The sequence below is a fragment of the Excalfactoria chinensis genome, chromosome 3, assembly GCF_039878825.1.
Source record: "Excalfactoria chinensis isolate bCotChi1 chromosome 3, bCotChi1.hap2, whole genome shotgun sequence".
NCBI lineage: Eukaryota > Metazoa > Chordata > Aves > Galliformes > Phasianidae > Excalfactoria > Excalfactoria chinensis.
The window spans coordinates 80,241,890-80,263,077 of record NC_092827.1 but is presented as its reverse complement, the minus strand read 5'-3'; the positions used below and the strand labels follow the sequence as shown (position 1 = coordinate 80,263,077).

Below are 21,188 nucleotides of genomic sequence, written 5' to 3'. Positions count from 1 at the left end.
TGAATAAAGTAGAATAAGTGCCCTAAGAAAAAGAAACAAAGAAAGCTAACTGACCAATAACCTGAGCAGAGGGACTTTGTGTGTGCAAAACCTGGAATATTAAGTATATTATTAAGTTGTAACAAGTAAACATTATAGCACTTAAGCAACTATTTACTTGATTTATTATAATGTTTCCAAGGGAGATCCTATGGTCTACTAACACCCATTTTAAAAAATGCCTAAATATATTCTAACAAACAGAAATAATGAGTCAGATGGCATTGCTATAGTCAGTAAAGTGGGTACTGGATATTTAAAAGCTTCCAAACATCAATAAATCTGACACAGCTGTAAAGGAGTACTTGTAAATCAAAAATAATGTGCAGTTAAGAAACTGCCTCAGTACATATTTACCTGAAGTTAACCACCAATAAGTGGACAGCAAGTGTTTATGGTACTGTATTCTGAGGAAATAAAAAAGGCATGCCAAATGTCTACCACTTTATTTGTTAATAATTTCTAATAAATCTATGCAGTTTATTATTCTGTTATCATTATGAAGAGGCCCCAAATCTCATTCATATGAAAATTGATAAATACCTAATAGAATAATAAACATCCTTGAGTTATGAAGTGGGGAAGCAGACAGCAGCTCAGAAGTATACCACTTGCTACAAGGCTGAAGATGGTCATTCAGCAGCCTCCACAAGATTGTATGATGTGATACCTGAGCAGCAGGACAAAATTTCTGTGTTTCTGTGGATGACCCAAGAGGAAAAGAATTGCATGATTGTTCTGTCCATGAGCAGGAGAGTATGAAGAAATTTTGAGACAGCATGTTGGAAATTCTCTCTGTAACAACAGCAGCAAAATATTAGCTGATATTACTAAGCTGAAACTTATGAATCTACTGATAAATCTCAGACATAAGTTATTACTGGCTTGGCTATGGGTGCTCATAGTTAGGACACAATTATACAGAAAAAAAGCATTTTATTTTTTACACATCTTATTTATAGGATCCATTTTCAAAAACAGTCATATCGAGTTGTGTTCACCTTCTTACAGCAATAGTAGCATGGGCTATGAAAGAAAGTGGAAATTATGATGGCTGGGGCAGGGTGAATGGTAATGGACCAAACTGGATGTTAATCATATTGCAGTGCCCTTTGATATTTCATTTACTATTCCTTCAAGTCTTAACACAATGCTACAAATTGGCCACAGAGTCCATAAACTAGGATCCTCATTTGTTCCACAGTATGCCAAAGTTGAGTCTAATTCATCATGTGCATGTTTTTGTGAGATGGTGCAAAGTCCCTCCCCTTTTGTTTTATACTGTGTTTTGATTATTATCTTTCTCAGAGATTCATTTGTTCATGTATTTTTATTTGAAATCCAGAAGGTGTTAATACATAACAAAAATCTGCGATAAATTTGGTTGTAGGCTGACATGGATATATAGAGGCTGCTACATCTGTATAAAAGACTACCTCTTAAAAAAATCCCACGATTCTCATTTACAGTAATAGCTGCTTCTGATACCAGAAAAGCAAAGCAGTTTTACAGGGGAATTGAATTGTGCTCAGTGTACTCAGTTTGTCAGAAGTATGCAAAGAGACTTTATTGAACAGTATAATTTAATGAAACTTGATGTTACTTAGTTCATCTGTGAGATGTCTAGGTTCCAGTCTAGTCTTGGCCCATGTAAATATCTGGGAGTTTTACGTGATAATTTCTGATCTGTCACAGCAAAGAATCTGGTGAGCAAGTCTCTGAAGTAGTATTGTATTGGACAGGTGCACTCAAGTCTTGAAGGTAGCTTCTCAGGCTCAAATTCAGCTGTTTGGTTGTTTGTTTGTTTGTTTTTTTTTTTAATGTGAAAAAATTGTCTGATAATAGCTTACTTGGGTGAACAGTTTATGTTGTAATCCTGCTGAAGTCAGTATTTATATGCAATGATTACTCAGTAAGTATATCTAACATTAGAGATTAAAATCATATTTCAGTCTCCTAGATCTTATTTTCAGAATTACCTTTCTTTGTTTTCATTTGAGCTAGACTATTGAACCGTACTGTGTAGCCCGTTTTACAACTAAAGACAAATTGGTACAGCACTCTTTGCTAACCTTGATGTTGGTAAAAGTGAATAACCTGTACATTTCCTAAGTCTTGACCTATCATTTTTCATGGGAGCAACCCACTTGACTCACCTTTCCATAGCATTTCTATTAATTAAAAATAGTGAGTTCATTTGTATGAGTAGATTTTTAGTGCTGATATTATTCTGTTGGCACTACAGCCAAAGTAGTGTTCCTGAGAAAGTGTTTTCAGGAGGACACTTGGGGAGCTACTTGTGCGGCATTTGAAACAATGCTGGAGCTGGAGCTAGAGCTCCCTCTTTTAACCCTCTTTTAATTATGAATCAAAATGAGGTTTGGAGCTGCAGTTGGGACCATTAGGGCAAATCACAAGCTTCTGTGACCTCTACCTTGAAGTGGTACTGAGGTTTATTTTATGTATAGGTTAACATAGAAGGGAAGGTAACTGCCATTTTGTTCTGGCATCTTCATCATACTTTACAGACAAATAATAAAGTTTTGTCTTAGTTTTCCCAGAATCCCTCTACAGCAGCAATTTTCTTATTAAATATAATGAAAAATTAGCTATATAGAATTTTGAAAGCCAAATGTTCCTGTATAAATGAATCCTTTTAAATGATTAAAAATAGAATAGACGTAACCAGCTGGTTTCCCAAGAATTTCTGCAGAAATCTATTAAGCTTTTTTTTCTGTTTGCTGCTGTTTTAATCCTTAAAAATACAGCAGGATTAGAAAAAGTTTTAAATTAAGAGTCTGCATAACCTTCCCCAGTTCAGATCATGTGATTGGGTAAAAAGATGTTCAGGCATGTAAGCTATGCTCCTGAAATCAGAATAGAAGCAGAAATTATTAAAATCTTTTTCTCAAGTGATTCCATATAAGTAAGCATTTTGTTAGAAGCAAAATTCTTGCTGAATTACATCATTTCATTTATGCTATATAAGTTATTTAGTCCATGCTGCGTAATATTTCGGGCACTACCCTGTGGAAAGGCTTTCCGTAAAAAGACCCAGGAGGTTGAACTAAGGCCAAAGTGAGGCTGGAAAAATCAGTGTCTGTACAAAAGTTCACCAAAGAGGGTTTTTTTTCTGGCTAAGAAAGCATTCTACTCCATGGAAACGTGATATGGAGCTTTAACAGGAGTCCGCTTACTGCTAGGGACTGTGTTTGTTCCCTGCTGGGACACCCTTGGGAGCACAAGAAAAAGAATTCTGATACATTTGTTTCTTTTATAAAAAAGAAACCCTGGATGTAAAAACCCTCAGCAGTTCTTTTCCTTTACACTTTCAGTGCATTAAAAAGCTGCAGAGATCCTTGGCTGGTAAAGAAATGAGCTGAAATGTAGATTCATGCTGACACATTAATGGATTGCTCAGGATTTGTTCCCTGTCACCTATGTTTGGCCATTTTATTGTATGCCCCGTGTAGGTATTGCCAAAATGAAATAATCTCTTTGAAAATGTTGTTCTGTATAGGTCTGTGGTGTAGATAGATATTCCAGAAAAGAAATGAAAGAAAATGATTAAATTCAAGTTATAGTGTTGGATTCCAGCATTTGCAGCAGTTTCATTTTTTTCCTGAATGACTATTCCATCTCATCCTGACAGAGTGCAGAATAAGTATTATTGAGGGTGTATAACATCTGTACTAACCTTTATGAGCAGATTCTAATATTGTTAGAGTTCTTCATCTTCACTGTGTCTTATCTTGTTTGAGAATGCTGAAGTTTTGGCCCTTTGGCTGAAAAAATGGTGATCTATGTGAGTCTCATTTGTTTCTTTTGATAAACAGCTTCAGATGAATTAAAAAGAGAAAATGTAAAGCTTCAAAGCTAGAAAGAAAGTAGGGTGCAGGAGAGATCAGGTCTTAAGGAGAGCTTTGGAGGCCATCTCTAGAACCAAGTGGCCTTTCTTTGTTCTGGGGTAGATAATGAGGCTGCATGAGTCAATTTTCAGTCTTATCACAAAGCTCAGGCAGGCTAATATTCTCCTTTGTGTATAAAACTGGACCAGAGCATGGGGCTTTCTTATTTGCTGGGAAAAAAATGGCTTCCTTCTCCCTTCACTGAGTCAACAATACATTTGGAACTGGTCATTTCCGAGGGAGGTGTTGACATTTGTGTCATGTTACCAAATAGAAGACTGTCGTTTGGTATTCCTCGAAGAAACAAAGATGACTTTTCTGTAGAGAAAGGATAGGGTCAGAGCATAGAATGGGGGTGCTTTATACCTTCATACAGTTTGTATGTAGAGCACATATGACAGCACGATAATGTTGTAGAGTTGGATCAAATTAACCTATGATATTGTAGCTTCAACTATTTTTTTAATAGTCATCTCAAACCTTAGACTTGATCTTAATAGGCCATATTGTGAAAACAATGGACATCCATCTAAAAGGGAAGTTTTTGGCCCATTACTGTGATAGCGAATGAAAATCTGTCTCTCCTGTTACAGTTATATCGTGCTAAAACAATATTGGTATTGTTACACAATGTGAAGCTAATTGACCTTTCGGCTAGGGTAAGTGCAAAACCTAAGTTAAATGCCATTGAAAACAACCATCTTAATCCAGAATTTGAAGGATCTGATACACGCATTGGTGATTTAAGGGAGAAAATTGGGGAGATGGGATGAGATCCAGGACAAAATATCTGAAAGAAAGAGACTAAAGTAGACAACTCTGGTTGATTAAATGTATTATGATCCTGTTTTTCTTTGGTGTCTTGACCTTAGTAAAGTTCATTTAGCATGTAATGGAAAAAACAACCGGTTTGATAGCAAAATACAGGAAATGCCTTCAACCATTGCTGATTACAGCAGCAGCTTTTCTTCTGTTTTCATATTTTCTTTAAAATGCTCATTCTATAAGCCTGAAACAATGTAAAATAATGCTTTGGAGACTTTTGTTTGGTGTGTCTAAGTAGAGCAGTTAAGTGTCTGGCTGTTTAATGGATATGTGTTGGGAGAAGAGGTTTTACAGTCAGGAAAGTGCAATAGGACATAATTGAAGAAAAATAAGTTTTACAGTGCATAACTACAAATGCTAGCAAACTCTGTGTGTTTGTGTTGGAGAGAGAAAGAGAGGGAGAATTCTATCAGACAAATTAATACTGGTCTTTTTGTTGTTGTTGTTAATCTGCCTTTGTCTGTCTATCTCCTAAAAAAATTAGTTTCACGACTAACTGAAATGAAAACAGGATAAATCTCTATCTGGAACACAGAAAGCTGGGAAGCAGCACATACGTGAATATATTCAAAGGCTCAAATTCATCTCATCTAACTTTAGGAATGCAAGTGAAGCTCCCAGGTCACAATCTTGGCTGTCCTGGAGTGCGTTTAGCCGAGAAAGAATGACAGGTTTCTTTAGGAAGCTGCACAGTCTATATATTCATATTGGAGATACCACTGGAAATGGCCCCAGAGATATCCTGAGGCAAGTTGTGCTACCTCAACAGAGCAAAATGTTTCACAGCTCTAGTTACTTGCATGATTCAGATAAATTCTTAAAACAAATGGAATGAATTGTGATTAGGTCTTTTATTCTATCATTCCTACCATGTGCGAGGCAGTAATATGTTTTCTTCTGTGCTATTAAGATTTGCAAGGCTGAATTGCTGAGATGATAGTTAATAAAGACTGCTACAGATGCTACATGGGTAGTATTGCATTTGTTGGCTGAATGTTTTTCTATTCTGTGTAAGTAAACTTAACTTGAAGAAAATAGAGAAGAGGGGGGAAAAAATCTGCCTTTTCACTTATCCACAGAAACATGCCTGGAAACAAAGTATTCTTTTATTTTCTTCATGTTTGCACAATTCATATTCCACCATCAAATTGACAGTGACTTTGTCATCATATCTACTAAGGCCATTGAGGAAAGTCACCACTTCATTTGAGTTCCAAAGACAAATTTTACCTGATCCAAATATGAAAACTTAATTAGTATGTCTGCTGATAAATTTACTATCTAGGGTTCTGCTAGCATTTTTTCAGAATTCATTTTTCTGAACTTGATCTGACAAGCTTTTCTAGCTTCACGCCATCCTTTCACCATCTTTCATCAAGTGGATTTATCAAATAATGATTTAGTATTTTTTTATTTAAAAGGATTATAGACCTACATAAGTAGGCACTGCTAGTTTGTGCTCCACCTAAGTTATTGTTACAGTATGCAATCTTATGTTATTTGAGATATGAAAATAAGAGCACAAAGCATTGTACTTCACATAGTAGTATGCCTCAGCTTGAGTTAGTCCTTGGCTAAACCTAAGGACTATTGTCCTCAGTGGGATCAGGGAGGTGTCAGTGAGGACAGGTTGTGTCACATTACATATTTAGCAATGGCTCAACATAAAAGTTTTTTTAGCAGTGACTGACACAGTAAATATTGTCAGTGTGAATACAGATTCATCCTGCCATTCTCAGGATTTTTTTCAGCTAAAATCTTTGCGATGGAAAAAAAAAAAAAAAAAAAAGAAAGAAAGAAAAAAAGGAATTGGTGTGTTTGAACAAAGTGGAGAAGAAAAGAAGTAAATCCCTCATTGAACTGCTTGTAGCCAAAATGCCAGGGCACTCACATGCACAGTTGGAGGCCTAGAGAGACCAAACTACTCAGCTCCCGGAGTAGGACATCAGACTGAGCTCAAAGCCCTCAGCTGTTCTCATGCTGCTTTCATAAAAACCTTTGAGCAGTCTGTGTTTTCAACACAAATGTCTTTTAAAATCTGAAGTTTTTCAAAAGAAGATTGCTTGTTATCTGATGCAACTGCAAGTTCCTGAGGCAGAAGCCGGCTCCATTCATGACTTTTCTTACCTGATAAAAAAAAATTACTGCCCTTCAGGCCATGGGAATGCAGGAATGCCTGTGGGATCCAGCACAAAGTTTAACTAAATTGAGTCCTTGGAATTTGGCTAAATCAAGAGGCAGCATTGTAACACTATATCCCATCTCTGCCTAAGGCTCATTGAAGGATTATTGCATTTCCAGGTGGGAATTGTGGTAGGAACACATTTAAAAAGGAGTATGGTGTGAATATAGAAGGAAACCTGAAAAAGAAATAAAGATCACTTTCTTACATCAATAGCCAATTTTTGAGACTATTTTACTTAATTCATGTTAAAACTTTTAGATGTTTCACTTATTTTCACAAATAAAAATGTGACAATAATACCAAAGGAACAGCAGCACAGAGGAAAGCTGTCAAGTATGATATATTAGTTTGTCTACACAATATTATAAGGAAACTCAGCATAATAAGATAAGCAGATCATGCACTGTAATGTCCTAAGCTGCTACCGACAATTGTAATAAAGTTGTAGTCAAAGCCATTAAAAAACCATATATGGGTATTCTTTTATAAAATTTCTTCTTATGCTACCAGCAAATCACTTTTTTCCTTAACCTCCTGGAAAGGAGTATTAAACCCTTGCTTGATACATCATTAAGACGTTGGTGAACATTTAGGGCTGCATGACTAAACAGCCCTTTTTTCCTCCCCAGACCATGCTTTTCTGAAAGTTCTTTCACAGTGCATTGTGGAAACAGGCAATATTGTACATCATACAAGCTGTATTTTTGCTTTCTGATGAGTTTACAGAGACACAGACAGCTTCTTTCTGAGGAGGAATAACTGCAGTCATCAGTACAGTTTAGGGACTGGCCTGCTGGGAAGGAGCTCTACAGAGAAGGACCTGAGCATCCTGGTGGACAACTTGTCTGTAAGCAGCAGGTAGTCTTGTGACCAAAAAGGCATCCCCCTCTATTCTGCCCTGGTGAGACCACATCTTGAGTACTGTGTCCAGTTCTGGGCTCTCAGTTCAAGAAAGACAGGGAATTATAGAGAGTCCAGTGGAGAGCCACAACAATAATGAGGGGCCTGGAGCATCTCCCTTGTAAGGAAAGGCTGAAAGACCTGAGGCTATTCAGCCTGGAGAAGAGAAGCTGGAGAGGGGATCTTATAAATAATTATAGAAGGTGTTGTGGATAGGGCTAGGCTCTTTTCAGCAGTGCCCAGTGACAGAACAAGTGGCAAGGTGTACAAACTGGAACGTGAGAAGTTGCATATGAACATGTGAAAGAATGTCTTTACTCTGGTGGTGATGGAGCACTTGAACAGGCTTCCCATAGGAGCTGTGGAGTCTCCTTCTTAGGAGATATTCAAAACCCGCCTGGATACTTTTCTGTGCAATCTACGGTAGGGAACCAGCTTTAGTAGGATGTTGAACTAGATGATCTTCAGAAGTCCCTTCCAAACCCTCTGATTCTGTGCTTCTGTGAAAATGCTTTTCATAAATCTGTTACTTAATGGATCAACATGAAAACAAAACAGAAAACCCAAGACTTTCAGATAAATACTGCCAAAACTTAGGAAGCTTTAGGAAATCTCCTGAAATAAAAGCAGCTGAACCATTTTTTCTTCAGTGTTAATCTCACTCAGTTTTCTGTCTAAGTCCTCCCAAAATCTGCCCTAGTATCATGAATCCACTCATAAACATGAATGGTCCAACACAGAGTGTATTTGGTTTAGTCAATGGAATAAGGGAGATCGTATCACCTGGTAGAACCAAACATCCAATGACCCAATGACAATTGTATCATTAGAAATGAGAGGCTTCTTCCTTGCCTCATAGTGTCTGGAAATTGAGAAAATGTTATTTGTTTGTGTTTTCCTAGAAGTTATGATTGGGGTTTTAGCCATTCATCTTCAATCTATCATGGATATAAAAAAAAAAAAAGACTTGCTGGTGTGTCGTGATTAAAGTACTTAATGCAACAAAAGAATCCACTAGTTCTAGTACATCTGTCCCATAGCTTATATATGAAAGTTGATATTAGGTTGTGAGACTTAATCACCGAATAATTTAACATTAGAACATAATGAGTATTGAAATTTAGTTTGGTTTTCTCACCAACTCTCCATACAACCCCATCCTGGTTAGAACAGAATCTAGTCCATTAGTTATCTGTGTATTTTGCAACCACCAATAGGTTTGAGGAACTGAGACAAAGACTTTGGTGAGTCTATTAGTCATTCAGAAAATACCATTTCAGACAGCATGGTACAAATGTTCTATGGCGTTTTCTGCTTTTGACTGAAATTTATGTTGAAAATGCAACATTAACTAACTTAAATTACAGCAAAGAGAAATTGAATGCTGGGTACATGAGAGACCTCTAGATGCAAGAGAGCATCTTTGTCTCAGATACGATTTGGATACTGCTAAGTTCAAAACTCTAGGAATGTAGAAGTCTTACATTAATTAACATAGAAAAAGTAATTTCATCTTACTTACAATTTTTAATTGATTTAATGAGGATGTTGCCTTCAGTTATGAATTTCAATAACTATACTACTGGAAAATGATTCTTCGGCTCTCTGTGTGGGGATATTTCCTTTTTACCTTCAGTGGTTCCTCATGTGAATAGCCCATCTATTCAGAGCCTGCAGAAAGGATGCAATTTTCCCATGCAGGGAAACAATGGCAGTGGCAAAGATTTCAAATACAGTATTGAAAGCGTTTATTGTAGCTGGAAGTCACACAAACAAAAAAAATATGAAGGATCTGTTTCTTTGACAGTTGTTCAGTAACTTCATACTTTTGACTTGTGCTGCTTTGATGTTCTATAGATGTTAAGTATGGCGTTGTCCTTCACTTCATTTTCATCCTATAAAGAAATATACCTGTTTCTGATGCAGTTGTTATTTCTAGGTACTATTTATTCACCTTCATACTGACCTATGTGCTGAAATGTATATTGTTGGTTACTCAGCAACTAGAGTAGAAGTAGATGCTGTGGAGATGTTTCATTGTAAAATGATTGCTTAAACCAACATGTGATCATGTTTCTTAGCTACTTGATCCTGTTCTTCAAATATGGTTTTATTTAGTTACTAATGTTTACCTGATTCAAAGGCTACTGTTAGTAATGTTTGGCAGACTTTCTGGTCAAAGCCTATCTTGACTGTTTAATTGCCTTACTTTCAACAAGAACATTACCTGTTATCTAAATGACACATGAGACACATGCCACACACACAAGGTGGTTATCTCACCGGCTACTGTTCGGAGTCAGACTTGAAGAGCCCAGTTCTGTGAAATCCTCATCACTGCAGCATTTCTGGGAAGCAAGAATACTCGGTGTCTCATGACACTGGCATGTAGAGGAATGAATGAGCATTATGGATGCTGTATTGCAGGTTACCTGCTGTGAGCCTGTTCTTCTGTTCTGACATGCACAAACCTCATTGTTATAATCCTGATTATCTCTTCAGATCCTGCCAATCATTCCTGTTTCTGTGGTGATTGTGATGCTGGCCAATGTCCAGAAATAGAAATCAAGGCTTAAATTTCTTTTTAACATTTTCTGAGAAAAAGAAATGATTAAAAAAAAAACAAAACAAAACAAAACAAAAAAAACAATGCTTAACTTATGCAATTGACTGCTGAAGTCAACTGAACAGGCTGTACAAAGTATCTTGGCAAACAAACAAAGGAGAAAAGTAGCTTCATGTATCATTAATACATTCAAACAACCTCGGCATTTTCCTAGCTTAACTGGTTAGGTTGTTTGCAGTTGCAAGTAGTTACTCAGGTTATAGGAGCTCATTTTGTCAAACACAGATTACTTTCTTAGTTCCTACAAAGAGTATGCAAAATGAGAAAAAGAAGAATGTAATAGATCCTTGTCATGGAGCTATCTGACACTGTATTATTTGGTAAGCTCTGATTTAAGGGCAGACAGCTGGTACTAATACCAGGAACCAAGCAAAAGACAGAATGGAACCAAATGGATTATTCTGTACAGGCAACAAATTTACATTCTGGAGTTGGATAGCTCTTAATTTTCAATTATGGAGACATATAGGTCTTAAACTTTTTTTCAGCAGCACTGAAAAAAAAAAATGCTTCCTTGAGAACTCTTTTTTGTTACTATTTCATTTGTTTCCTCATCTCTGAGTGTTTTGATCTTTTTAAAATGGTTTTCAGTGTGTGATATTCTCATAGACTAGCTATAAATTTATCATTTTGGCAGACTCCCAACTTACCTTTTAACCTCCTGTAGGTAGGCTTAAAAAAGACTTTTGGTCTCTGTAGGTAAGCAGTATATATTTAGGTTCTTCATGTTTTTCTCTTTGTTCAGGTTGTTTATTCTCTTTCTCTACTGTCAAGTTTTTATTTCTGGTATCTGTTACTTACACAAATCTTTAAGCAAATAAAGGGATAGCAAGAGGTGATTGATGGGTGAAATGGTTAGATGTAGGTGATTATGTTGTAACCAATTAGATCTTGGATTGTTAGTGACCTCATAAGAAGGATGACCTTAAAAATGACCATTACCAGTGGACGTAGTGGTATTGCCATTATTGAGGTCTATTCAGTAAGTGCTGCCACTCATTTTTCATGCATACACAAAGGCCAGATACTCAGTGATGTTTGTGAAACCATCTGTTTGGTGTGTTTTATAGTTTGTGTTCAAATTCATGAGCGTATGCTCAAAATTTGAAAGTTGATATAATTCTGGGCCTTTATATTTCAGGGACCTGAAACTGGACAATATTCTTCTGGATGCAGAAGGCCACTGTAAACTGGCTGACTTTGGGATGTGCAAAGAAGGGATTCTGAATGGAGTGACCACCACAACCTTCTGTGGCACACCTGACTATATAGCTCCAGAGGTACTTTTTTGCATGGTGCTAAGAATACAGATAGTATAATCCATCAGATGGACAATATAACGTGTAATTTTAGGCACTTCTTACATGTAGATGAAAGTAGTAGACTAAGAAGGCTAGACTGTGCCACAGATTTTCTGGGATAATCCTGCACAACTTGTTTCCTCTACAAACAGTATTCCTCTAGAAACAGTATTCCATGTTCATAGAGAGGCAAAGCGTGGGTTTTTTGTTATTTATTCCCTGAATTTAATAGTATTTTTCTCCACATTCTCATTTCTGACACAGCATCATTGTGAAAACACTTCAAGCTTTCACAGAAGCCCTTAAGAAGCTGCAAGCAACTGACTACTATCAGCACTAGTTTTTAATACTTATAAATAACGTTTTTAATTGTTCATAAGAATTAAAAGGGGATGTTCATACAGAAGAGACCATAGGTTTGGTGTCATTTTCCATAATGTTTTGTGGGAATGTATTTTTTTCATTTCTTTAAAGTGTTCATGAGTGAAAGACACTACCTTTGCAGTACTTCTTACCACATGAATGATGAGAAAATAGAGATACGTGCATAAAGAAGTAAAAGCTCTCATACACTTGCAGCACACAGTTGGCAATACCCTAATTCATTTTTAGGCATTCACTGAGTAAAAGAAATTGCTGATAATTGTACTTATTTCACATATACTGAATTTTAATACTATGAGTTGCATTTTTGAGTGCCTCAAATGAGTTGAAGTTGTACAGTTTCCCTGCTAGACAGATTTTGTCTGCTCAGTTTAGTTAGTAATCCATGCATCTTTTTGCAAAAGTTTCAGTGTGGTTATCTAGTTTAAAAGCTTCATTAACTTGTCTTTCATCATCCATAAACTTACAGCAGGGAAAAATATTAGTTTATTATTTGCTGGTGATAATAAATTAGAAATCACTGTTGTTAGATTTCTTGGCTGTCAAGCCCTGGTAGCACAACTGTTAAGGTGTGAGTCACCCTGTAACTATCATGACATCTATGAACATGTTTTGTGGCATTTGAAAAGAACTCTGGAGATAAAAGAAAATAAATGCCAGTGTGATGGATTTGGTTTTATATGAATTCTTTTCTGATTTAGTATACTAATTGTGTCATTTGGCAAGTTCTTTTAACAATGTTACTAAAAACAAAGCAATAACAAGATCCCAAGATCTTTTATATTAAATCCTCATCTTGCTGAATTCAATAGTTTAGGCTTCCATATTGTCATCTTGATTACCGAATACCTCTTGATTGTATTTCTCTTGCACCACAGTACCATGTTTCAATTCCCTTTTCTTTAGCAATATCTGATTTACAGAGTGTACCCAAACCACTCAGAAAGTACACTTGCAATGAGTTTTGTTTTCTGTACTTAATGTGTATAAAATTAATATCCAATCAACTAAAAATCCAGACAGAAGCTATATAGATACATCCAACTGAATTTGGTTTTACACGTTGCTTTACAATTATTCTTCAAAAACAGCATTAAGCTAATGAACCACAAGGTTTCTGGCTGAAATACTAATATTCTTTAAGGAGGTTGAGGAGTTGCTGCCACTCCAACAATTTTAAGCGAGTCACCTTCACCTTAAACAGTCACCTCCCCTTCTTTCCCCAGTCTCCTGTCATGTTGAAACACTGCAGCCAAACGTCAAGCTTCTATTCAGTGGAAAGGAGCCAAGAACTTGTTCCTTGTACAATAGTTCTGTAACACTAAGACAATAAAAATCCATCATGCTAAATAACTACTCCCCACTAAAAGTATTTGCTACAAGGTTGAACTTGTGCCACCTGAAAAATTGTTGCCAGTTTTTTTTGTTTTTTTTTGTGTTTTTTTTTTCTTGAAAGCAAACACAGTTAAAGCGAGTCCTAGAACCATGTATTGCACAGCCTTTCAGTGCTGTATAAAGAATTCGAGCAAAAATGCTTTTAGCTTCCTTCAGCCCTACCTAAAGCATGCGAATAAATCTCTCGGATGATCTCTGTACAACATTACAAGTTGGTTACGTTTGTTTTATTCAAGATAGGGACAAGGAGATGTTTCACATTTTCCACCGATCAGTTTTGTTTATGTGATCTTTCTTCCCTTGTAGCGTGACCTGCTTTAAACAGTTTGGAAGGATATACATCTCTTTTGCTGACGAGCATACTTTTTTTCTCATGGGACTACTAAACTCAGTTAATACATCTGAGAATAACTACACATTGACACATAGCAGTTAGTGCAAATTGTATTGGTAAGAGACCATGCCTGCTCTTTAGTGACATCAGTGTGGGTTTTAGTCCTACTTGTGCCCTGGGGGAAAAAAGAAGTCTAGCATGTTGAAGCAGTAAATTTGCATCTGATCATGTTGTCTAAACTATTCAACCGGATCTCTTTTTCTGTACCAGATCCTCCAGGAATTAGAATATGGCCCTTCAGTAGATTGGTGGGCTCTGGGTGTTCTCATGTATGAAATGATGGCTGGGCAACCCCCCTTTGAAGCTGACAATGAAGATGATCTCTTTGAATCCATCCTTCATGATGATGTCTTATATCCAGTCTGGCTCAGTAAAGAAGCCGTCAGCATTCTAAAAGCAGTGAGTCTTCCATTACTTGTTTTCCTTCTCTTCATGGTTTTCTTTGTTGTTGTGGGTTTTTGTTGTTGTTGTTGTTGTTGTTGTTGGGTTTTTTTTTACCCTTGATTAAAATTGAATTTGCTGCAAGTTGTTGAGAACAGCCACCACTGGGAGTTCAAGCACAGTTCAAAGTGCCACTGTTAGGATAATGGGGCCTGGGATAAATTACACCGCTTGTGGGAAAGGAACAGAATGTTTGTATTCCACGCAGTTGTACACTGCATAAATCTGTGTACTGCAGATTCATGTTTCAGGGAAAACCCAACCAACTAGAACCGTGCTATCACTTTGACACTTCATATGCTGCATGTTTTCCAGAGCTGGGAAAGCACTGTGTAAAGAAACTGACTCAGTGTTTTGATTTAACCCAGTGGTGAATTTGCCATCCTGATGCCTTTCTTCCTACGCTATCAAAATGGGTTGAAAGCTTTTAATTTACAGCTGCATGTTCTACTTTTTAATTCACATAACGCTTAGATTAAGTAGTCTTACTCTCAGGCAGTTTTTTGCCCCAGTTCATGCCTGGAATAAAGGAAATTTTCAATGAACAGGGCAGCTGGTAATGTGAAGTCCTACAGAGTTACATTTTGAGTTACATTCATTATCTTTTGAAATTATATAGAAAACTTGAACAGATTCTGATTTTTACACCGGTGGACAGGTAGCACTTTGTAGTCTTTTATAAAGATACCTTCAGTCTTATCCTGAGAGAGAATAGAGGGCTAAGTGGAGAGGGAGTTCTAGAGAATGATTCAGAACAGAAATCCAAGTTAAACTGTCTGAATTGTTTGCTGGAGTATCTCTTTTGCTCCATTCATGGTAGTGAAAACGTGGAGGATTTATAAAAGCTAACCTTTATACATGTTCTCTATTTCCCCCCAGACACCTCTCTGATGACATTTTATTAGCTGACATGATACTTTCATGTGTCTCTTTTTATTCTCAAAGCCTTCAGTTATTGTCAGTCCAGCAACTAGGATGTATGGAATTGAACTACAGGAATTCAGACTGATATTCAGAATTATTCTAGACTATGGTAGAGAATTTCATAGATTTTCTGTACTATTTTGGTTTCGCATTCTGTAAGGTCTGTTCCTTTGTCTTTCAATCCAAAGGCTCTTTCTGTAAGTCAACATTAACCAGTCCATCTGTTATTCTGAATTGTGGAAACATTCACTGGAGGGGGAAAGTTTTCTGATAACCCTTGACTAGTGTGTAGGGCAAGAACCACTGTACCTAGAAGAAGGTTTTTGTGTGACAGAGGAAAAGGAAAAACAGGTTTGATAGTTACGATCTCACTGTGGTGCATGTAGTGAGATGTCCAGTTATTAATGTTACACATGTCATTCATTAACGACACAAAAACAGAGACAAGGAACTGGGCTGTAGGTGTAAGCAATGCATTTTTGTGAATATGAATGTAAAGGCATCCAACACTATAAATTTCTTTCAAAGCTTACTTTGCTATACATTTTAATGAGTCTATTTTCCTTAGTCTGTATGTTGATAGTAGACATGGTGGTTTATATTTTGCTACAAGCTGCTTGTTTTTTGCATCTTTTTGTCTAAAGTTAATCCTTAATGCCATTTTAAACCTTAAAAATAGAGTTACATCCATAAAATAGATTTGCACTATAGTAAGAGATTACTCTTAATTGGACAAGACTAGCATAAAGTGATAGAATGTAATGGAGCACTGTAAAAAGAATACATTTCCTTTCATTTAACAACCTGCAGCCTATGCAGCTATGGTGTGAAACACTTCTGAAATTTGTGCTCTGCATCTGATCCTTGTCCACATTCTATTAAATGAAGAACAGGAAAAGCAGAGGAAAGAAAGAGGCGTCTATGTATTTTACTGCTGAATGCTAGCAAGGGATTAGCTTTGGAACACTTCATTTCCTCACATTGTGCTTCGAGACAGTTTTATTCTTTAGAAACCATGTACTTTTTCACTCCTCCAAACAAGCTGTAAGGAGAATTTAACATCATGATTTTCTCTTACATCAAGTAAAAATGTTTTCCTCTTTTTATGAAGAAACAGTTTTTCCACTTATTCTAACAAAATCCTAACAAGGATAATTTTACAGCTCAGTACTGCAAGGCAGAATGTTGCTTATCCTATGTAATCCCAGGAATCTTATTAGCTCTGTTTCTGTGAATTGACAGGAATTGCTATTTAAAATTCTTTCCTGTCCGGTAAGGAAAACAATTCCTCATTGAAATTAGCTTCTTTGCAAGTGATTGAGAAAGGTTGTGTGTACAGTGTATGCCCTCTGAGTATGCAGATGACATAGATCTCTGGCTACAGAGGCAGAACTCTGCTTTTAAACACTGCTGTTTATTTCAAAGCAAAGTTTTGGGAAACTACTCATCCTTGATTCAAGCCCCAAGTTACATGGATATCTGAGCAACCTTTTTTCCCATTGGCATTTAGTCAGTAGGAGCTCTGATATTCAGCGCTCTCACTTAAACAAGAGGTTCCTGCCATAATATAGTCAGCACGTATGGCTGTGACTGTAAGTGTTGTAAGTATAATAAGCCCTACTGGCAACCATCTCATCAGTACAGTACAGCTAGCAGCTGTCAGGGCACTGACAGTAGCATCCTTGTTGGTGCTGTTGATAAACAGGAAGTAGATGCCAGCTTGTGCTTAAGAAATGGCAATAAAAGCAGAAAAAGGACAATATATATCAGAGAGTATGAAATTTATGGAATTAAATGTTCACTTCAGAACTCAGAGATTATTGCATCATATTTGTGCATGACACTTGTTTTAAGTATTTGCTCCTAATTTTTTTTTTCTCCCTCATCATTCATTTCCAAGTTTGTGAAGTACAGTGATAAACTGTATTACGTAGTAATATTATCATGTTCTGGACTTGTTAAATATGACATGATGTTTTCCCTGCCTGCAGCTTGAAACAAAGATAGAGCGTGGCAGAGTAGGTAGGATCAGGTTTTACTTCTTTGATACCTGCATTATAGAGTACAAAAAGCATACCCTGTAATTTCCATGTTCTGCTTCTGCAAAACGTATGGCTGATGGTTCCTGGCCTGCTCTCTCTGTAACCAGAGGCTCTTGGAGGTGAAATAAAGCAGAGGAGTGCAGGAATGCTTTTGGTTGTTTTCCAAGAGACCTCACCAAAGTGTACTAATCCTTTCAAAACCTTTGCTTCTCCTGCCCTTAGAAAATATGGGCTGTAATTTAGATAGCAATTGTCCACTTGCAAAAAAAATTGCAAGACCAAAAGTTCATATTTGGATCAGAATGTTGCGGTGTTTCTCAATATATTCCATGTATTTTTTTGAAATGTACAGGCAGAACTCCTGTAATTTTCATAGCTATGGATGCTATTCTTATTCATGTGAGAAAAAAATTCTAGAAATTCATAAAGGACCTTTCATGTGTTTGCTTGAAAGGAGTGTATCTATATGAAGCCTATGTATCCAGAGAAAATAAAAAATGAGAATAATATTTAGCCTCTGTTCTCCAAACTTAGTAGTTAAGGCAGTGCAAACAAGATAAAATAAGAGCTATCCTAAACACCTTTTATAAACAGGAGGTTTAATGGAGGTTTTAATATTTTCTTTGTTTCTTTTAGTATTTTTTGACCAAAGGTGGAATGAGAATCTTCTCCTGTAGCACTCCCAATCAGGAGGTCACAGAATTTAACAGAAAGATTTTCCTACAGGAAACTTTATTTTCAGAGCTTCCAAGTCTGGAAGTTTGACTGTAGCCTCTGAAATTTGGAGAAGTGTCCTTGTTGCTCTTCCAGGAAAAGTAACATTCTGAAAGGAGGTTATCTCTAAAAACTAAACCTCAAGTACAGTAATTTCTAATTAAATTGTAAATGGTTTCCAGCCATTGTCATTTGTGTTTTAACATTTTCCTCTTCTCCTTCCCCCACCCTGTAGTTCATGACAAAAAATCCAAATAAACGACTTGGCTGTGTGGCATCACAGAATGGGGAAGATGCGATTAAGCAGCATCCGTTTTTCAAGGAAATTGACTGGGTTCTTCTAGAACAAAGGAAAATCAAGCCACCCTTCAAACCTCGGATTGTAAGTAGCAGCTTGAATAACATTCATAGAAAACATGGTTTGACTATTCTAGTCACTGGCTTTTTTAAGGCATGAAATTACTTGATGCAACATTTGAGGGTTGAAATAGTAGCATAAAAGCATGCAGAAAATATTGCCTTGTCATTTCTTCTGCAAAGGTAAGTGCTAAGGATAGATTCAACACACAGGAAGATGTTCATGTTCAATCACATAAACCATGCGAGAGGTAAATGCCCTCTTTTAATTATTTTCCCGTATTCCTAAAGATGTCTTGGTCAGAAAAGATTATTTCAATTGGATATAAGCTTACTGTGTAAGTCCTACATTGCTGATGGAAGGTGGATTTTGCAGGGAAAGGTAGAGGAAATGATTTCTAACTGAAAGATTCTTGAAGAAACATCCTCTTTGGGAAAATGAATGTACATCATGATTAAGTAAATTGATACATTTGCATTTTGGTAACCAATAATCAAGTATTTGCATTTTAAACTGACAGAAACATGCAATTAGTGGCCTCACATGCAGATGCTACAAATGCCAAGAGAAAATACTTTTTTATTCTTGCCTTTCCCTGGATGAAACTACTCAAAATGTAGTTTGCACTTGCAACTCATAAAATGTCAACTTTTCAGCTGAGTGTGTGCAGTAAATTTCATACTTGAACAATGCAAGAGAATAATTTTATGACATAGTCCTTTGACATTGTTTTTGATCTTTTGATTTTGAATATTCTTAATCATAATGTTTGATTTGCCTGTAAATACAGTTAACATGCTTCTTTCTTTACTTCTTTAGATAGTGTTTGAAGGTTTAAATAAATTAAAAAGGGAATAATGAATCTTTGGTCTTAACACTGAATATCAGCTTAATGTTAGAGTGGAAAGCCTTCTTTGTCATTGTAGAATTAATATCTGTTGCATTTGGTGTATCTACTTTAAGTCCAGGGCGATACACTTCCCTGAGTCCCATGTGTGAAAATGGGGGTGGCCATGCATGGACCACCCAGAAGAGGAACCTGAATTCCTCTGAGCCTGCACTTGGAGAAGTGTGTCTCCCTCTATAGCTATGAAGGGAAAATTCAACGGGTTGGACAACTCAGTGTGAAAATTAACCCCAGTGAATACCTTTCTAGGAGTAATTTCAAGGAGTGTGATGTAGTGTTATCATATAGGAATCTTTTGTTTAGCATATTTCTTGGAGAATACAGGACTTGCAATGCTACAGGACCCAGGGCAGCCAGAGCCATCTCCCGGCTTCCGTACCCTGCTGCCCTGCCCTTTTCTGGAGGAATAGGTGGATTACATCTAGAGCCAGAGCCAGTTTACAGATCTCTGTGCTGCTGCAGGAAGTGTAAACCCCAGGTTAACCCTGCTGGCATCTATCTGAAACTTGTTTAATGTTCTAACTGCTCTCGAGGCAGGCTCCTCAGAGAGCTCCAGCCTTATTCACTGTTGAGCAGTGAGCCATATGTGCAGTATCTCTTTTCCTGTTTTCATAAGAGTTTGGCCTTTTATCTCATAATCATTTTTGTTGCTTTGCCTCTCTATCAGTGTTTTGGTTATACAGGTATCAATCAGACTGTACAATTCCAGATTAGGTTTCACTTAATGCCTACATCTAATAAGTCTCAGAATCCTCACATCTATTGTGTTTAATGGCTGTTTTCCATTGATGACTGAAGATGCAAGATCACTCCAATAATAGATGTTCTCATAATGTCCATATTATTTTTATAAGCATTCTCATGGTGGTTGCTTTTAAAAATCAGGAGGGATTTGGTATGCCAGGCATTTTTATTCTTTCTCTTCTGCCTTCTCTCTTTCTGGTAATTATTTCACTGCTGCTGTTTTGTAAAGCCATTGCTATTTTACTCACACCATCGGATTTGTTTCTTTTCTCTTGTTCTGTTTTCTTTATTGATTGATTATTTTCTTTTTAGTAGTGATTTCAGATTATTTCAGAATAATTCTTAGTAAAATTTTAGTAATGGCTAGTTGCTCTCTAATAATTATTAGGATGATTTAATACATCCTTATACCTTTTTCTTCATTTTTCTTCAGGCTGCTTCGATAGTGCTGGATTTTTATACTATTTATGTCTAAATTGTATATGTCAACTTTTCTATATTCTAGCAAATTTGATTCCTGCTGTCCAGTGGTTCTGTATGTTTGGATTTATTTTTTTTCTGAACTCTTATTTTATGGTGGTAAATTTAGATAGCATGTAGTTTGTATTAGAGGAAACCCTATTATTTTCATGGTTTTGGTCTGCTTTTTCTCTATAATTAAACTTCCCTGGTGACCTCATCGTATCAATTTTACTAATAACTGTTCTATACTTAGGAAGGGTATACTTTATATACTTACACTATGTTTACAATCCATCAGCTGTTTTATAGCAGCTGTATAAATTTTACAACTGTTTTGATTTGTTTGTTGTATAAAAATCTTTGACCAAGATTATACTGCAATGCTTTATTAGTTGAAAATTAGAACGTGATATAGGACTAGCCCAGACAGAAAGATCACACAAATCTAATTATTAATGATGCAACCTCAGAAATTGTAGGGAAGTTCAGTTCTCTATAAATGCTGAAAAGGTGATTTTGGATAATTGGCAAGCTAGAAGAAATTGCACTTGCTTTGAAAAATAATAAACAATAATAATAATTAAAAAAAGGTAAGGTGTTTAAAGCTAATAAAATAAATCCTACTTTAAAATCTACATA

At 36.4% G+C, this 21,188-nt stretch overlaps 1 protein-coding gene across 2 annotated transcripts in view; it reads left to right on the top strand.

Annotated features, from left to right (window-relative positions):
- PRKCE (protein kinase C epsilon) overlaps positions 1-21,188 on the top strand; it is a 262,981-nt gene that overhangs the window by 224,020 nt on the left and 17,773 nt on the right. For both annotated transcript variants that reach the window (XM_072330880.1, XM_072330881.1), the window contains exons 12-14: positions 11,625-11,763; positions 14,168-14,356; positions 18,314-18,460. In XM_072330880.1, coding sequence (XP_072186981.1) covers positions 11,625-11,763; positions 14,168-14,356; positions 18,314-18,460 — 475 coding nt within the window. The remainder of the gene's footprint in view (positions 1-11,624; positions 11,764-14,167; positions 14,357-18,313; positions 18,461-21,188) is intronic.